We start from the raw sequence: 18,390 nt of genomic DNA, 5'->3' as shown, positions 1-18,390 counted from the left end.
ACAGGACACAGAAAAAGGCCAGTGAAAGATAAAGACTAGAAAAAAAAAAAAAAAGACCAGTGAAAGCATGCCTCCTCCAGCCACAGCTGAGCAATGTTTCAATCCTGGGTGATGCTGGAATCCTGTAAACCTGACCAGTTTTCTCACTGTTTATTTCTGGTGTGTAGAATGAAAAGGCAAGCAGGGGGCAGGAGTCACTCCTCCTTCCAGGCAGACCCCTACCCAGGCCTGTTCTGCATCAGGGACAATTTCCAGCTTTACAAAATCAAGGCTGTGACCATGATGGGTCCTCTATGTGTGATGTATTGATCACACCAAGAATCATCTTCCTGACAGCCCATGTGGATCATGGGATAAAGAGTCCTGGGGAGTGAGGAAGGAAGGAGAGCCATGCACCTAGATCTGAGATCAGCCCCAGCCCTGCCCATCCTGCTGCTGGGGGTGTGGCACTTGCTTTGAGATTTGAGAACTCAGGATTCACTGATGAACTCCACAGTGTCATCAACCTCCCAGCTGAGGGTGACACTGACAAAGCCTCAGGCAGGGGTCTCAGGACCCGCTTGTTGCCCACCCATTGTGCAAGGCCCAGAGTGACTCCAAGGTGTGAGCCTTCCTTGGCGCCCCTCATTAAAATGTCTACAGAGGAGCTGACCGAACATTTGAGGGTGCTCAGTTTTCTTTGTAAAACTATCTGCTACCAGGCACAAGGACGGCTCCTAGGAAAATACCCAGAAGGAGTAATCGCAGCATTACCATCTCACTGAGATGCCCACAGCCCAGCAGGGCTTCCCATCTAAAACTAAAGCAAGCTGTGCCCCAGTGACTCAAGTTTTCTCAGCCATGGCTGTGACCACCCAAAGGAAACTTGCTCCCTGCTCCCAGGCCCCCACAGTGCCGATGAAAGAAGAGTCAGACTCCATGTGAGGTTCAGTGGATGGTCTGGTGCCCATGCTGGTTCTGCATCCCCGCTTCTCCACCAGCCCAGGGTGCAGGGCACTGGAGGTTTGGAGTTGCAGCCTTGCATCCGAGGGCAAGTCCCTGCTCACTTTATGACAGCTCGCCATCCAACATGCAGCACTACAGGGCCCTCGTCTGCCTGGGCTCTGTGGAGATTGTTAGTTGCTCAGAAAGCTACCTGCAATTTTGTTCCAGGCCGCACAGCAAACAGATTCAACATGAGTGGGCACCTCAGCAGATGAAAGTCCCCACGCCCTTTCCTTTGGAAAGACGGCGGTTAGTCAGCACCTCCAGGGTCGGTACTTCTGGGCCTTTGACGTTTATAAAGGATTCATCCAGAGAACTCTGCTAATGCTTGCAACATCCCTGTTTGACAGTTTCCTTCCTCACTGCAATAAAGTATAACTTACACATTGGCACATCTGTCTTCAGTCCCTCGGTGCCAGAGATGAGCAGAAGGCAACCGAGTCAGGTTGAGAGCAGGGGCTGGGCAGCAGGCTAGCCACCCTCCCCAGTGGAAAGTGACTGAGGCCACTCTCAAGTAGCAAGCCACAAGTCCAGTGAGTCTTGTGCTTCTCATTAGGCCCTTGTCTGTGGCCTTACTCCACGTTTGCACTAAAATGTGCTTGGCTGCAAGGTTTCCTTCAAAACATTGGGTCCCTACACATCCCCTCTGCCTCCACCTCTCCAGACGGCCTCCCCCTGCCCCAGCAGGTGTCTCCTGAGCATCTTCTGCCCCCACCAGGGTGTTCCTGCCTGGTCATGCTCCTCCCAGGAGCTCGGCTCTCTGGTTGCTCCTTCTGATCTTTCTCAGGGACCTGTGAGTCTGCCCATGCCTTGCACATCCACGTTGTCCACCTTGCTGTGGGCCTTGGCTCTGCTCATCTTCTGCACAAGCTCTGAGGGCTCTCATCTTCTCTCAGAGTTGAGCCACTCTGCCATCTCCCAAATCTCAATTTCTAGCCCAGCTGCTTTCCAGCTAACTAGGGCCATAGTTTTAGTTACATAATATATCAATCTGTCCTTATTGAAGAAACTGCAAACTACCTGCCAAAGAGTGAATTCCTCATCTTTCCTCTAAACATCATTTAGGGGAGCCTGGGTGGCTCAGTCATTGAGCATCTGACTCTTGGTTTCGGCTTAGGTCATGATCTCGTGGTGGTGAGATCGAGCGCTGTGCTGGGGTCTGCACTTGGTGTAGAGTCTGCTTCAGATTATTTCTCCCTCTTGCTCATGTGCTCTCTCTCGCAAATAAATAAATAAAATCTTTGAATATCGTTTACCTCACATAACTCCCATCACAGCTAATAGTATCAGTCCACCCAACCAGGCAACTCTGGACATATACTATGCTTCTCTCCCTCCCTCTCCTCTATATTACTTCAGTGAACCAACTAGTTCAATCTCTGCTCCCTCCAAGATGTCCCTCAAGTCAGTCTCTTTCTTCCTTGGACACCACCTCTGCCTGAGTTTGAACCCCTTGACTCATCAACAGCTTTAGAGCTGGTCTTACTCTTTCCAGTCTTACCTCCTCAAATGTGTCTCCATGCAATGGCAAGATTTACTCTTCAAAACCACAAATCCAATTACAGTATTCTCCATATAGGGTATGACCATCTGCCTCTCTCTTCTGTCCCCAGCCCCACTTCCCATCACAACCCTGAGGTCATTCTCTGCTCTGATATGTCTACACTGCTTGCTGAAGCCTCCATTCCCTCTCATGCCTTTCAATTCTTAATTCCCATTTTGGCTCCTGGGCATATCTTCTCTCGCCTTCTCTGCCGAGACTGGGTATAATCATCCCCTCTTTTTGTAAGATCCACTGGCTTCACTCCCCACACACCACCCCCTACCTTGGGTGGAGTGAGACATTTTCCTTGTGACTTAATAGAATTCTCAGGCTTATATATGCATCCTAGGCTTACACACACAGGGTTTTAAGACACTGTAGCATAGTTTTTGGTCTACTCATGTGCTGCTCCCATTACCACTCCACCACTCCTTGGGGGAAAGAGCTTGCTCATTTCATCTTTGTGTCTTCCTGGCACATAGGATGTGTTTGGTTTATAACGGCTAAATTAAGGAAGGCATCCCCTTACACAACACCTTAGCATAGTCATATGTGGCATAATATTTGATGGAAATATTTCTTCATTGATTGCTGATTGTAATTCATGACTTCTAAGACACCATCTTAAATGTCATGCTCACAAACTGAGGGACAATTGAGGGATCGTATTAAGGATAATCTGTGTATGTACGTACTCTTGTGTCATGGGGCTACAGCACTCTCTACTTTGGAATGAACCCTGCCTGATGTGACCTAAGTCAGAGCTGGCATTCAATCCTCGGGGCCACAAATCCCCTTAATGGCCACTTACGTGCTCCACCTGTCCTGCCTCTGTGTTTCTGCCTCATAGACTTCAGCATCCACTTACTGATAAATGACAGGAAAAGGAAAAATAATGGGCAAATTTTGGTTCTTCACTTGTGCCAAACACTTAATGCAGATACACTGCTGCCTCAGCTCAAGAACTTCAAGGCTAAGAGTTTTTAGAGAGAGAGGGCATGTGCAATAGCTGGAATTCTTAGCAAAGGTGGGTTATTCTGATGCTCTAAACCAAAATACGGGCATTTGGGCTCTAAGCCAGGAGGCCAGGGATCACCCCAGGAGCTCCCTTCCCCAGCAGCCATCACAACACATCATAAATGAGCAATGTTAAATAAGAACCCACATTCGCAGTTTCCGGGACTCGTTTCCCTCTTAACAGCAGGAGCTCCTACAGTGAGAGTAGGAATCATTTTCAAATCAGGTGTGGTGGTGCCACAGCGGGAAAAAGCTTGCATCCTAGATGTCCCATGCGACTTTCTGGAGACTTCTAATAGCCGTATCTGAGGAATCTCACACACAGAATGGCATACAATGGACTGATAGTTATTTTCTTACACATCTCAGTAAGTGGTAATAGATGCCTCCATAAAAGAGAACCAAAGAGATAATGGATTTTCAAGCCAGGAGGATGTTCAGCAGACTTACTTCACAGTAAGATGCAGAAGCTGATGTCTGCAGTGCTAGGGCCACTGATCCACAGTCAAAACATTTCAAACCCATGAATACCGCCAAAGACTCTTATAATTTTAGTAGACTTTTCAACATTTGGTAAGAATTGCAACATTCATCTATGTCTATTTACCTTAGTGTTTCCTCAGAAGGCAATGACTGGATCTTACATCCATTTGCCGTTGATAGTAAATTTGCAGTGTCTCTAGTAATTTATTTCATGTCCTGAGTGAAAACTAACAGAACCTTCCTTCTAGGGCTTTCATTACACCTCGTAATATCTGGCCCACTGCTCTAAACAAGAAATAGTGCTGCTCAAGTCAGTACTCTGACTTCTGACTAAGAAAGACCAGAACTTTCAAGCATAAGAAAGCAAGCCTCCCAGATCTTACCATTCAAGATGGTTTTCCACAAATGCTGACATGGGGCTGATCTGCACTGTGTAGGTATCATTTGCAGAGTACTCAAAGAGTCCGTAGTAAGGGTTGAAGAGCTCCTGAGACAAAAGGAAGAAGAACTCTCTCGAAGGACCACTGTAGTCCAGGCTGCAAAGGAAGCAGAGGTCCAGGAAGCTCGTTACATGTGGGGGGTAGGGGCCTGTTTCTATCCAAGTGCTAGGGTGTTCTTTCGGAGTCAGTGCAGGGAAAGCAGAGAACAGCCTGTGTTCCTTATAGTGGGTCCCTGTGGGAGCATAATTTGCTGTAGAAAATGAGGATGCAGTTTAGAGATGTTTCTTACTAGATGTCCATGAATAAATTCTTAGGGCAGTGTTTCTTAACCTTTATTCAATCATATGACACCTATTGGATAAAACACACAGCTGGCTCATTAAAAAGAAGGACCTTGCTGTGAGAGGCATAAAAGAGTTTTCCGTGATAGTACATGTGTGTGAATTGAAAAAACTTCCAAGTTTTTTCTGATATGCCTTCCTAGGTAGGCTTGTCCTCCACTGTTGAGATAGTTTTTTTTTTTTTTTTTTACAAAATCACTGATATGTTATGAACAATTTGCTATGTCGTTATATATGTGCACTCTAGGAGGAGGAGCTTTTTGATCAGAGACTCAAGAGTGTACATCACCTGAGAAAGGTAAGATCCGATAGCTTAAGTCTGTATTTTTGGCTTAGTGTATTTTTGGCATGGTGTAAGTGTGTAACCTCAGACTCTAGCACATGCCAATAATCTTGGGCTTTTGAAGAACATGAATTCTAAAGCCTGGCAATACCTGGAGAGAGAAAGACCTCCTGGAAGGACATGATCAGAATCACCTTGGGGCAAAGGCTAAGAGCCACCCTCTTCTTTCTTGAGAAAAATCACCAAGATCTGCTGACTCTGGCCTGCCCACATTGAATGAGGTGTCTGCATAAAACTGCTGGTGCCTCACCCCTCCTCTCCAACAAAGGTGACGTAGAGCTTGTTTCGCTGAAGCTCCTTCCGGGAATAGGCCATCACCTGATTGAAGGTTCCCTCCAACAGATGGTCCCGACGAATGATGAGCCTGGGGAGAAGCCATATGGGCAGTGAGTAGTGGCTCTGAGCTCTGATGTTGGAGAGTGTTCTAGATGAGTTGTGAGTGCCTGAGCTTACGGTCTCGCTCCCTGGCCTCTCCAACGAGGTGCAGATTCCATGAGCTCAGCAATGGATTTATTTTAATGCTCTTTTCAAAACACTGGGAGCACAAGGACAACATGTACATTTTTATAATTGGACGCACTCCATCATATTCGACTACTTTTAGGATTCTTTTGATCAATTCCAAAGACTCTCTTAAGTTGGATTCCTGAGTTTAGATTTAAATTTTAAGGATGAAAATAATAAACCCAGAGGGGGAGAAATGTAACTATTCACTTAGATCTCAGTTACAAAGTTATAGAATCCATGAATTTGACTAATGAGTTAAATTTGTCCCAAGAATAAGTAAGAGGAAATATACAATTTTTTTTTTTTATTTAGTTCAAGATTCTTGGTTTTCTGAAAAGGTCTACCATTAATTTTATATATGCCTTTGTCTGAAATCTGTTTTTTAATCTCTCTCTTTCTCTTCTCTTTCCTTCCTTCCTGCTTCTCTTCCAATTTAATTTCCTTTCTTCTTTCTTCCCAACTTCTTTTTTTAAAACCTTTCTCCTTTCTATGAACATAACTGTTACCACACCATGGAATCCAATCTCCAAAAAGTATCACAAAGGTATAGGGGAGAAAAGGATAGGAACATCTAGCATCTGAATTCAGTGACCAAGCACTGGAGCACTCACTTAATTTTCCCTGGACCCTGACCAAATCCTTTGGCTTCCAGTTTTCGGTAGAAATTGCGGAGCTTGGCCTCAAAGTCTCTCCGGTAGGGTGAAGGGGCTCTTGCACTGGCTCTCTGTAAGCCTGCAGAGAGAAGCACATGGTCTGAAGGTCATCACTGATATGTGGAGCAATGTTAGAAGAAGGGTCAACCAGAGATACATTCCTATGTCTTCTTATTTTTCTTCTCAAAGAAGTTTCCCTTGATTGCCATTACTTTCAGTCTCTTTTATAATAAATGGAAATAATCTAATAAAGAGAAAAATGAATTCTGATGACAATAAACATTTATGTCTTCCAGTCCACTTCAAGTTGTATTTCTCTTAAAAATACCTTGGTGAGCATATCTACTGGCTTCATTGTACTTAAACAATCTAAATCAACAAATCAAGCTAGTCTAAATTTTTCTTGCATAAGTTTTTATATTATAAGTGATTGTAATGAGGCAACTCAGACTAACACATGTGTATGTCATACTTCTCTAACTATATTGACCCTAAAATAAACATAGGTGTCCAGTAGGGCCCAGAGCATTGAGGAATTTATATTAGACTATCTTGCATCATAGAAGAAACATTTGTAATAATAATAATAATAATGACTTGTTGATTTTATATAGAAGAGAGTTTTTATATCACTTAGAATGCTTTGTGAATGCTTTATTATTCTTATACACATTTTAATGAGAAAAGGAGTGGAAAAAATGACATTCTTCTCCAGGTTTTACAGATGGCCAGAATCATGGCTTGCCCCTTCAATAACTACTATATTCCAGGTATTGAATTAATATTCTAAAGAAGATTGATACCAACAAACTCACAGGAAGGAGAATATAATTACAAGTTGAGATGATTGCTACCCAGGAAGGAAAGGAACTCAGTTCTTTGGTATCACAGAACACTCTGGCCAAGTTCGGGAAGGCTTCCCTGGGGAATATCTGAAGAATAAGTAAGCATGTATTGGACCGAATTAGTTGGGAAAGGCTTCCATTTAACTAAGACAAGAGATGAGCTGGGAGAAGAGCAATCTAGGTAGAGGGTCAGCATGTGTAAAGATACTGCAGCAGAACGGAAAGTGGTGCTCCAGTTTATCTGGAGCACAGGGTACAAGGATCAGAGTGATGCAAAACAAGGCTTGAGAGGTGGGTAGATGATCAAACAGGATAAGGTCCATTCTGCTAAACAATTCTGTTCAATACTAAGCACAATAGGAAGCCATTGCACAAGGACTGACATGATGACACTTGAGTTATGAAAACATCAGTCTTACTGCAGTGGAGAGAAAAATGAGAGGACTGGGGTGGGTTTAGAAAGCCTAAATTGGACTAGGGTGGTGTCAGTGGAGGTGAGAAGTGGATAAACCGAGGTGTGTTTAGGAGGCAATGAACTGGACATAGGCAATGAGGGAGAGGTGGGCTTTTGTAATTGAAGGGACTGCAGTGATAGTCACTGAGATGGGGTACAATGGAAGAAGAACAAATTTGTGGGGGAGAGCACGAGTTCAGCTTTCGATGGTGCTGCTTTTGAATGTTCAATTGGAAAGAGACACGGTTTGAGAGAGAGAAGAGAAGAAACCTGGGACTGGGTCTCGGGCATGGTAGGAAGTGAAGGATGTGTCTGCATCGGTGGCCAAAAAAGCCGTTGAAATGCACACTGTAGTGTCATAGGAGCTTACTGAAGGGGTGACTTAAGAGGGAGAGCAGTCAGTGATGTCAAATGTGGCTTCATGTTAAATGTGAGAATCACCCACTGGACTGTGTGTCTGGAGGTCATGGTGACCTTAGTGAAGACACCTCCTCTAATGCACCGGCGTAGAGTGGAAGGAGGGGTAGGCTTGGTAGGCTTGGTAGGCTTGTAGGATTGGTAGCAGGCATTTGAGAAAATGTCTACCTAATGGCTTCAGTTTTCTTAGTGAAGGGAGAAGGGACATCATTTGCCAGGAGAGACACAGAGGTTTGAGGGGAGCATAAACATTCGAAATAGCAGTGGAGGGGCACCTGGGTGGCTCAGTCAGTTAAGTGTCTGACTCTTGATTTTGGCTCAGGTCATGATCCCAGGGTTGTGAGATCAAGCCCTGTGTCAGGCTTCATGCTAGGCGTGGAGCCTGCTTAAGATTCTCTCTCTCCATCTCCATCTGACCCTCCCCCTGCTTGTATGTGCTCTCTCTCTCTCTCTCTCTAAAAAAAAAAAAAAGAAAGAAAGAAAATAAATAGCAGTAGAGAAGTTTACCTAGGAAACGTGGTAGAGTTTTCTTTTGAGTGTTCAAGGTCCAGGTGAGGTGAGAGATGACTAACTTATATTTGCAATCTGCCCTGTCAGATGAATTTGCCCAAGAATGCTTGAGCATAGATGTAGAGGAAGCAGATAGTATGTGTATCTAGGGGCAGAGTTCTGCAAACAAAATGGAGAGGACTGGGGAGTTTAGGCCATTGGCACAGATGTTACCAAAAAAATGAACCGTGGAATCTATGCTGGATAACAGAAAGGAAAGGAGAGACGTGCATGAACTAGAGGTCCTGATGAGGACAAAGGACAGTAATGGGGAGAGTAGTTGAACAAGCATGTTGGATGGGAGTAAGATGCTTGAATCAGTGATTTTAGGGATGACAACAGGGGTGGGAAGATGACTGTGGGAACAAGTAGTTGCGGTGGGGGGAAGTTCATTGCAGACCAGAAATTCCAGAAACCAGGAGGCCAGGGAAATGAATGGGTGTCCTTGTGTATGTTGAAGTCATTCAGGATGATGGAAGCACTTGGGAAGGAGAGTGAGACTATGAGACAGGTACCACAGTCTTTGAGAAAGAGAGAAAGGCCAGTAGATGACAGCAATTGGGGGTGGTGGGGAGAGACAGCTGAGTAGTATAAGCAAGGAAGCATGAAGGTCACGAGCCTCACCTTTGTACCCCCCAGTACCTGAGGTGTAAGGGAACCAACAGCCACCACTTGAAAAGAGCTATCCTCAGTGAAATGCCAGCTTTCAGGCTACAGGCTGAACAATACAAGTCTGTAGGAGAGCAGCATTTTCTGCCCAGTAGAATGCAGTACGTTTTATAATATGACTTTTATTACTGCTGGTACTACACTATGCCCATGATCACTACTGTGTATTTTTCTAGTAATTTATGCTTTACAAAGTCCTTTGGCATAAATATCTGTAATTTGCTATCTCTGTAGTACCCAGGTAAATGTCATGAAGGTCTAGAGAAATGGGAATTGTAAAATTTAACATCAAAATATTTGGATTACATAATCTAGGACCCCATGGTCAGAGCTAGGAGAATTAAGAATTAAAATGAATTGGATGATTGTTTGGGTTCATGGGATTAGTAATGACTCATTAGGAAAGTTGATTCCTTTTATAAAAGTTATGCAAGTAATTATCATTTAGCAAATAACTCTTTGTTCTCTCTTATTTTTCTATTTGTAATATGATATCTCCCCCATGTAATGATGTTAAAATCATACTCTACTGTTAAATGTTTGGACCGAAGTGCAGATACTTTATCAGGCTGGGACAATATCTACAACAAAATGACAGATCATTATGCAGGCCAATAGATGCCCCCGAATGGAAGGCTCTGCTCCCCAAAAGCTTGCACTGGAAACATTTGACTGTCCTGACGTTGGCTCGGGCAAAGCTCCTCATCCTCCTTTTCTCAGGTCAGGGCATCTCAGTTATGTTGTATGTCCTTAATAATGCCTTTGGTGCACTGGTTTGGAGGAAGTGATGATGAGGAGAGACTGACTTCGAAACAGATCTTAGCGGGGCGCCTGGGTGGCTCAGTTGGTTGAGCGACTGCCTTCGGCTCAGGTCATGATCCTGGAGTCCCGGGATCGAGTCCCGCATCGGGCTCCCTGCTCGGCGGGGAGTCTGCTTCTCTCTCTGACCCTCCCCCCTCTCATGCTCTCTCTATCTCATTGTCTCTCTCAAATAAATAAATAAAATCTTAAAAAAAAAAAAAAGAAACAGATCTTAGCAATTAACAAAACTACCTCTTAAGAGATAGTTCTGAGTGACATGGCTTGGAGGAGCCAAGCTAAGATACTCATTTTAGAGACCTGCGGCAGTACCAAGTAATGCTGAGTGAGACATCCCTTCTGAGGGACGGAACACACTGCTAAATTCTGTATCTTTTGTGAATTTCTCCAGTGGCCTCAAAAGCCAAGCTTGGACTCTGACTTTAGAGGCTGTGAGATACAAACCTACTAGATTTTTATTTTACTATTTTTGTTCTTTCTTTCATTTTTTTAAATTAAGCTCAATTAGCCAATATATAGTACATCATTAGTTTTTTTTTTTATTATGTTCAGTTAGCCATCGTTAGTTTTTGATGTAGTGTTCAATGATTCATTAGTTAAGTATAACACCCAGTGCTCATCACATCATGCGCCCTTCTTGATACCCATCACCCGGCTATCCCATCCCCCAACCTACTCCCCTCTGCAACCCTCAGTTTGTTTCCCAGAGTCTAGAGTCTCTCATGGTTTGTCTCCCTCTCTGATTTCTTCCCCTTCAGATTTGTACATCATTAGTTTTTGATGTAGTGTTCAATGATTCATTAGTTGTGTGTAACACCCAGGCTCATCAGATCACATGCCCTCCTTATTGCCTATCACCCAGTTACCTACCTACTAGATTTTATTTTATTTTATTTTATTTTTTTTAAGATTTTTATTTTATTTATTTATTCATGAGAGACAGAGAGAGAGAAGCAGAGGGAGAAGCAGGCTCCCCGCCGAGCAGGGAGCCCGATGCGGCACTCAATCCCAGGACCCTGGGATCATGACCTGAGCCGAAGGCAGACGTTTAACCATCTGAGCCACCCAGGCGCCCCTACCTACTAGATTTTAAAAACTAAATCCCTTTACTTTTAAAGTTATAAAAAGAAATTTGGGTTTACCACCAAGACTTTGAACAAGGTGGTATTGTAAACCAAACAACTGAGGAAAAACTCTCCAATATCTGGATCCCATTTGAGAGTAGGGATTTTACTTAAACTAATTATTTTGATGAACCTGGGAGCAATATCTTCTTTTTTCACAAAAGAGTTCAGTATACATTTCCTTATTTGAAATGGAAAATACCTATAAAGAATTTCTGTATCATGAGTAAATTAATCCTAATACACAAAGAAAACTGTAGGGGAACAATTGCTCATGTAAGAAAACTCTTCAGCGTCTTCATGGGGGACGTTATGGTGGTCCCTAGTAACCATATCACCGAGCAATTCCTTTACACCTTAGCAAAAAGTTACTAAAACTGGTATCTAATAACATTCTGAGTCATAAGGCAGAATGTTTCAGAAAGGGCTCTTCCCTTCTAAATGCCTGCAGAGTACCTTGGAATACAAAAGCAATTTAGAGCAGGGGTCAGCAGACTTTTTCTGTGAAGGGCCAGATAGTAAATGTTTTAAGCTTTTGCACCCATCTGGTCTCATCGTTACTACTCATCTCTGCTGTTGTACTGTGAAAGTTGCTATAGAAAATACATAAATAAACAGGTTTGGCTGGGGTCCGATAAAATTCTATTTACAGACACTGAAATTTGAATTTCATATAGTTTTCACATGTCATGAAAAACTGTTTTTGTAATAAAAAATTCAAATTATTTAAAAATGTAGAATGCATTATAACAAAAACAGGCAGCAATTTGTCAACACCCAATTCTGGCAGCGTGCTTTCAATCAGAAAACTGAGAGGGAAGAAGGGAGAGAGGACATATATACTACTGCCCTTGTTCCACCTTCATCTGGTGGAAACACAGATGGCCACTTATAGGAGACAGAATGCCAGATACTCAAGTTACCTGGGGAGTTCTGAGGTGAGGAACAGGGTGAACAGCGGGGAGAGAAGCTGTACCCAGGGTGGAAGGCAGCCTGCAGTGGGACGTAGGACATAATCTCTTCTTCAAAGAGACTGCAAAGTAAGAAAAAAAGAAGAGGAGGAAGAATAAGAAGAAGAAGCAGAGGAGAAGGAAGAAGAAGAGAGAAAAAAAGTTAGTTTTCCGTCCATGAGAGAATATTCATGAATTGGGGTAATAGTGGTTACAGTTCTCACAAAGCAACAAAAGCACTTTGGTTCACTTAGATAGGCACATGCCAGCATGCAAATTCTCAGTGTTATTTTAAACCCTAATTAATCCTGAAATAATAGAGTCTCCATCAAGTGCTATACACAGTTCTTGATACCCCAGTTGTAAATGTAAAGAAGGCAATGGACAGCAGGTCCAAGGGTGGGGGCCCTACTTTAGTTGTAGTCAGTAGAATCCTCTAAAACAAATGGTGAGTGTTTCAGTCATAGCTGTAGTGGAGGAAGACTGCCCAGAGCAGCCTTTCCAAGAAGTGTTTCAGGCTTAGCCCCTTACCTCAGCAAAATGACTAGATCTGCATCACAGGACAACTTTTCAAGCCCATGATTACCCTCAGTCCGAATGTAATGGATTTTCTCCCTAGAATAATGTGGGAAATAAAGTAAGAATTACCAACAGATAAGCTAGGGAATAAATCGCTTTCTGACTCACTTTTTTCTCTGCCAATATGGCTGACTAGCGATGTTCTAATGTCCAGTGAATTTTGTGGCATTTTAAGTTCCTGTGGCAGGTTCCCATGGTGCTCTATAAGGGATCATCCATCCTCAGAATCACACAGGGATGGAAGCTGAAGAACTCGACAAAAGTAGGTCCTCCCATAGCTATGACAGTCAGGAGTGAAGCTGGGTAAGGAGAGCTGCCGGAGGACTGTTTGTGGGCTCATGGTGTCTTGGGAGCCATGGGGAGAAAGAGCCTGAGAAACCTTGTGCCTGATGGAAAATGTATAATGCAACACTGGGTAAGAGAGGATCTGGCATCTAGAATACCAGAGTCTCCCAGGTCAGTCTGAGCACAGGCATCAATTTCTCTGTTTAATTATAATTTGCATTCTGATCTCTCTCATGACCTCCAACTCCAACCTGACAAATTATTCCAATGAATCTAGAGAGAAATATAACATTTATTTTGATCAAATGAACTTTGTACTTTGATTTTCTGACATTCAGATATTATAAATGCCACAACCAAGAATCATTCCATTGTATGCATGCTTCAAAGAAGTTAAATATTCCTCCCTTTCTTGAAGAGATGCCACAGAAATCTGAGAAGACTTAATATTTTTTAATATTTAACTCTTTCTTTTTTTGTTAAAATTTTTATTTTGAGACCATTTTATATTTTTATTGTTATTTTTAAAGATTTTATTTATTTATTTGACAGAGAGAGATACAGCGAGAGCGGGAACACAGGCAGGGGGAATGGGAGAGGGAGAAGCAGGCTTCCTGCTGAGCAGGGAGCCCAATGTGGGGCTCCATCCCAGGACCCCAGGATCATGACCTGAGCCGAAGTCATGATCTGAAGGCAGTCGCTTAATGACTGAGTCACCCAGGCTCCCCTATTATGAGATGGTTTTAGAATCACATGTAGTTGTAGGAAATTAATACAGAGCCATCCAGTATACCCTATACTCAGTTTCATCCAATGTACGACTTTTAAAAAAATCTATTTATAAAAATACTGCAGATACAAATTTTTCCTCTCTCTGATTATAATAATGTGAACCCAAATCTTCATCATTACTTGCATATTTTCAGGCAACAATAAAATAAACTTGACCTTTTGGGGTGTGTATTTTTTAAAAGGGAAACTTTTTGGCCTCTACAAAGATACACAAAATAAGATTAAACAGAGAAATGCATTGTGACCCAACCTCTCAGTATGGGTAGCGTATCATTGCGGTAAAGACTATTGCCAAAACCTGGGGGTGCTCATAGTGTCTTCTCTGACTGGGGGTTTGAAAAATGGAGCAGAACCGTCCACACATCATTTTGCAGGGAGGATGTGGAAGCCCAGCCAAGAGTGCAAGCACCATGCCTCCTCCACCACCTGTTTCTCCCTTCATGTCCCTATGTTCTCAATTCCATGTTCCTGAGCTTTGGCCTCTAAATCCTGATACCACCTCACAGACCTCTTATTTGGAAGACTTTTGTGGATCTGCTCCCCTGCTTTACTGACTCAGCCCCACAAAGGACTCTCAAATTTATGTTCTCCCAGTGACAGTGCCCCTGGGGCAGATCATCCTATTGCCCCAAGGGACCTATATGTGGGTAAGCCCCTGGTCTCCTTGTCTGGAGGAAAAACAGGGAGAACATTCTAGGGATTGCCCTTTGTTCCCAGTGTCCCCGAGGAAATGAAGTCCAAAGGGGGTCAACTCTACTAGGGCAGGAAAGTGCCCACAGAAAGTGGCACTGCCCTGCCGTGGTTCTATTATCCCACCACCTACATGAACCACATCCATGTATCAGAAAGCCAAGCACAGTTTTCTGAGACTTTCAGTGGCTCTCCACAGGACGTTGCACTTTCTGTCATGTGTATGAAAATTTCATGCAGACCCAGTGGTCTGGGGGCCTCCAGATGCCCCCAGGACTCAATCCCAAAGGTACTGGAACTGGGAAAGATCTCTAAAGGCTAGAATGCCAGATGCCTCTCCTACACATACCCTTGCCCACCAGGAAAACTCCAGTATAAAACTCTCCCCAGGGCTCAGTTCAGTAGAGCCACCTGCCTTCTTGACATCTTGACATCTCCTTTTGTGGTCTCCAAGACCTCAAAACTTGATATCCAAATGAAATCCTTGACGTTCTTTTATCACTGTCACTGAATTCTGATCTTGTCCTTTGTGGCCTTTAACACATTCTATAGCTATATATGGCTTAAAAAAAAAAAAGTCAAACTTGTCTATCATCTGCCTTCCTCAGTAGATGGCAAATACCATGCAAAGTAGGGCCAATGTCTGTTTTGCTTTGCTACTGCCTACACAGTTCTGCTGCAATTCTGATTCAGAATCCTGGAACAATAAAAGCACCAGCTGAAGGAAGAATGAATGAATGAGAACTGCTACCATGACCCTTAAAGTGAACAAATGTCATTAGCCTCTGGATTTTCTGCCTCCACCTTCCCTTTCCACACGTGACTTCCTTATGATTCACTGTTGTCTGCTGAACAGTTTTCTGAGGACTCACCCTCCGCCCTCTGACCCAGAAACTGGCTTTGTGGACCCAATATAGTGAATCCATGGCTCCCTGAGAGTAGCGATGGTGGAACAGGGGTCACAGCCCCACTTGGAGACCACGGAGGAAAGAGTAATTTCTTCCTCTGAACAGTATCATGGAGAAAGAAGGTGTTCTTTTCAACCTTTGGACCTTTAAAATGGAGCTGACTCACCCTCACGTCACACCCAGGGGCAAGCACAGGCCCAGTTATAGCAGTAGGGCCTGGCTTCCTGGTTCCTGTAAGCCCGACTCCCTGAAGAGCAATTTCTTCCTCTTGTTGTTCTCCCTTTTTAATTCCATAGCCTCTTAGTTACTGTGGGCCTTCTGCTTTTGATGAGATATTTGGGTTCTCATCCTGGGCCTACAGGTCCTTAAAGGAATCCATAATCTTAAAGAAGAAGCTATTAGTTTCTATACTAAATAATTGCCAAGATTTTTCCAATCCCAAGATGCCTTAATTCCAAATTCCCCCATATCTGGAAAATTGTAATTGTATAATTCTGCACTGCAACAAAGCCTTGAAAGTTTCTTGAATTTTGTTATAATGTGATACTATGCAATAGCGCTGAAAATAGTTTACTTTCGCTCTTTTACCCATGGGATTACATTTTTCACTTTTAAAATGACTTAAATGAGACTCTAGTGCCTTTGGTGAGTTTAAATTCCTCCAAAAGATTAGCTGTGAACTCATTACTTAGTAATAGAATCATAACATAAAAAATGTTCAAGAGTTTTCAGATAGTACAACTCCTCTGAAAATCCTTTGGAAATTCCCTTAAATTATGATATACTGTGAGTCAGAGAGTAGCACACAAATAAATGATCCATATGACTGAGTATGGCACTGCCTTCTGCGCCACAGTAATAGAATGGGCAGAGTTGAACAGAAGTGGAAATGACAATCACTCATGCTAAGTCTCATCTGTTCATGCTAAAGATCTTTCATTCACTCTAAAGGTAATTAGTGTTTCTTATCTTCAAAGTAGAGGACTAAGTTCAGAGGGGGAGAGTGATACAAAGGCAAAGACCAGAAGGTCCTGCTCTAAGGAACTTACATATTGTAGGGAGAGATCAGTACAGACAGCATTCAAGAGATAATGGAAAGATATACTAGAAGGACAAAAAAGGAATGCTATCAAGCAAGGCAAAAGAAGCACTGAAGTATGGCTAGGTCAGTGAATCTTTGCATTTGGTTTGAGCCTTTAAAATGAGTTGAGAGGTCCTTAAGAGAAAAGCCATTCCCGAGAGGGAAGAAGTAGGAGAGGACAAAGACTGGTGGAGGTGGAAGATATTAGAAGGAAAAAATTAGCATGGGATGGAGAGTTAGGTTAGGGCCAGACTTCGGAGACCATGGAAACTGTGCTTAGAAATCCTGACTTTATTTTACACACAATGGGAAGCTTTTTTGAAGGCCAGGAGTAAGATGATTTATTCTGTGCTATAAGAAGGTAATTCCTAGATCTAGGGGACATCTTCTAGGAGATCCCTACAAAATCCAGGAGGGAAATGCTGAGCACCCAAACACAGGCCATGATAGGGAAGAAAAAAAAAGGCCGGAAGACAAAGTGAGGAGGCAGGTGTTTGGATGTGGAGACAGAGAAAGAGGAAAGCGGGGAGATCCGGCAATGGGGAGGACAGTGATTCTAATTCACACAGAGTAAAAAGCAGGGAAAATAGGTGTCAGTGAGGGTGTGTGGGTGTGTGGGGGGAGAATAGTGAATGATCTACCCTGACAGGAGTAATAGGAATTTGAATAGCAAAGGGGCTATTTTCAGGTGTTGGTGATTCACTGAGGAAGTCAAATCAGAGTACTACAGTTGTCAGCTAGATTCAAAAGACCACCAAAATAGGAGATGAGGAGTCAGAGGTAGTCAGTGACTGCACTCCCACCCACCTTCCCTGATCCTTCACACACCTACCTATAAAAGCATCTCCACAGTGCCCACATGGTAACTCTGTATCTGAGGAGATCAAGGGTATATATGGGCTGAATAACATGCCCAGATCGATGGTCTCTAAGAGCTGGAGCAAGAATTCAAACTGCAAGGGGACACACTTAACCATCATGTATAGCCATCTTCCAAAATGCTATGTAGTCAACTGAAGCAGAGAGTTACCTGAATATCTTGGAGAGAAAGTGGGATTTAAGTTCACTTTGGGTGGCTATCCTTTCCAAATGAAGTGATTCAGTTTCAGAGACACTCATTCAACAATGACACTAATGGACAGTAAGATTTAAGTAGTTAGAACACATGATACTTTGGTTTACTTGTTGGTTTATTTTTGAATATGTTCATCTAATAGTTGGTTTACCACTAAAGGATGATATTTTAAAGATAAAAATTTTTTAAATGGATTAAAGACCTAAATGTGAGACCTAAAACCATAAAATTCCTAGAAGAGAACATAGGCAGTAATTGCTTTGGCATTGGCTGTAGAAACATCTTTATAGATATGTCTCCTTTGGCAAGGGAAACAAAAGCAAAAATAAACTATTGGGACTACACCAAAATAAAAAGCCTTTGCACAGTGAAGGAAACCATCAACAAAAGACAATCTAGTGAATGGGAGAAGATATTTGCAAATGATATATCCAATAAGGGGTTAATATCCAAAATATTTAAAGAACTTATACAACTCAACACCAAAACCCCCCTAAATAATCCAATTAAAAATGGGCAGGGGACATGAATAGATATTTTTCTAAAGAAGACATACAGATGGCCAACAGACACATGCGAAGATGCTCAACATCACTCATCATCAGGGAAATGCAAATCAAAACCACAATGAGGTATCACCTCACACCTGTCAGAATGGCTAAAATCAAAAACACAAGAAACAACAAATGTTGGCAAGGATGTGGAGAAAAAGGAACCCACAAGCAGTGTTGGTGGAAATTCAAGCTGGTGCAGCTACTGTGGAAAACAGTATGGAGGTTCCTAAAAAAATTAAAAATACAATTACTACATGATCTAATAATTCCACTAGTGGGTATTCACCC

General features: G+C 42.8%; 1 protein-coding gene across 1 annotated transcript in view; it reads right to left on the bottom strand.

Annotated features, from left to right (window-relative positions):
• HECW1 (HECT, C2 and WW domain containing E3 ubiquitin protein ligase 1) overlaps positions 1-18,390 on the bottom strand; it is a 434,070-nt gene that overhangs the window by 41,718 nt on the left and 373,962 nt on the right. The window contains exons 19-23 of the mRNA XM_045864939.2: positions 12,670-12,753; positions 12,112-12,221; positions 6,270-6,390; positions 5,402-5,515; positions 4,411-4,563 (exon numbers count right to left, since the gene is read on the bottom strand). Of these exons, the coding sequence (XP_045720895.1) occupies positions 4,411-4,563; positions 5,402-5,515; positions 6,270-6,390; positions 12,112-12,221; positions 12,670-12,753 (582 nt within the window). The remainder of the gene's footprint in view (positions 1-4,410; positions 4,564-5,401; positions 5,516-6,269; positions 6,391-12,111; positions 12,222-12,669; positions 12,754-18,390) is intronic.

The sequence above is a fragment of the Mirounga angustirostris genome, unplaced genomic scaffold (assembly GCF_029215605.1).
Source record: "Mirounga angustirostris isolate CCGP_5_RB_7025 unplaced genomic scaffold, mMirAng1.0.hap1 SCAF_12, whole genome shotgun sequence".
In the NCBI taxonomy this organism is placed as follows: domain Eukaryota; kingdom Metazoa; phylum Chordata; class Mammalia; order Carnivora; family Phocidae; genus Mirounga; species Mirounga angustirostris.
Note: the sequence above shows the minus strand (reverse complement) of the source record. Positions and strands in the feature narration are given on the sequence as shown.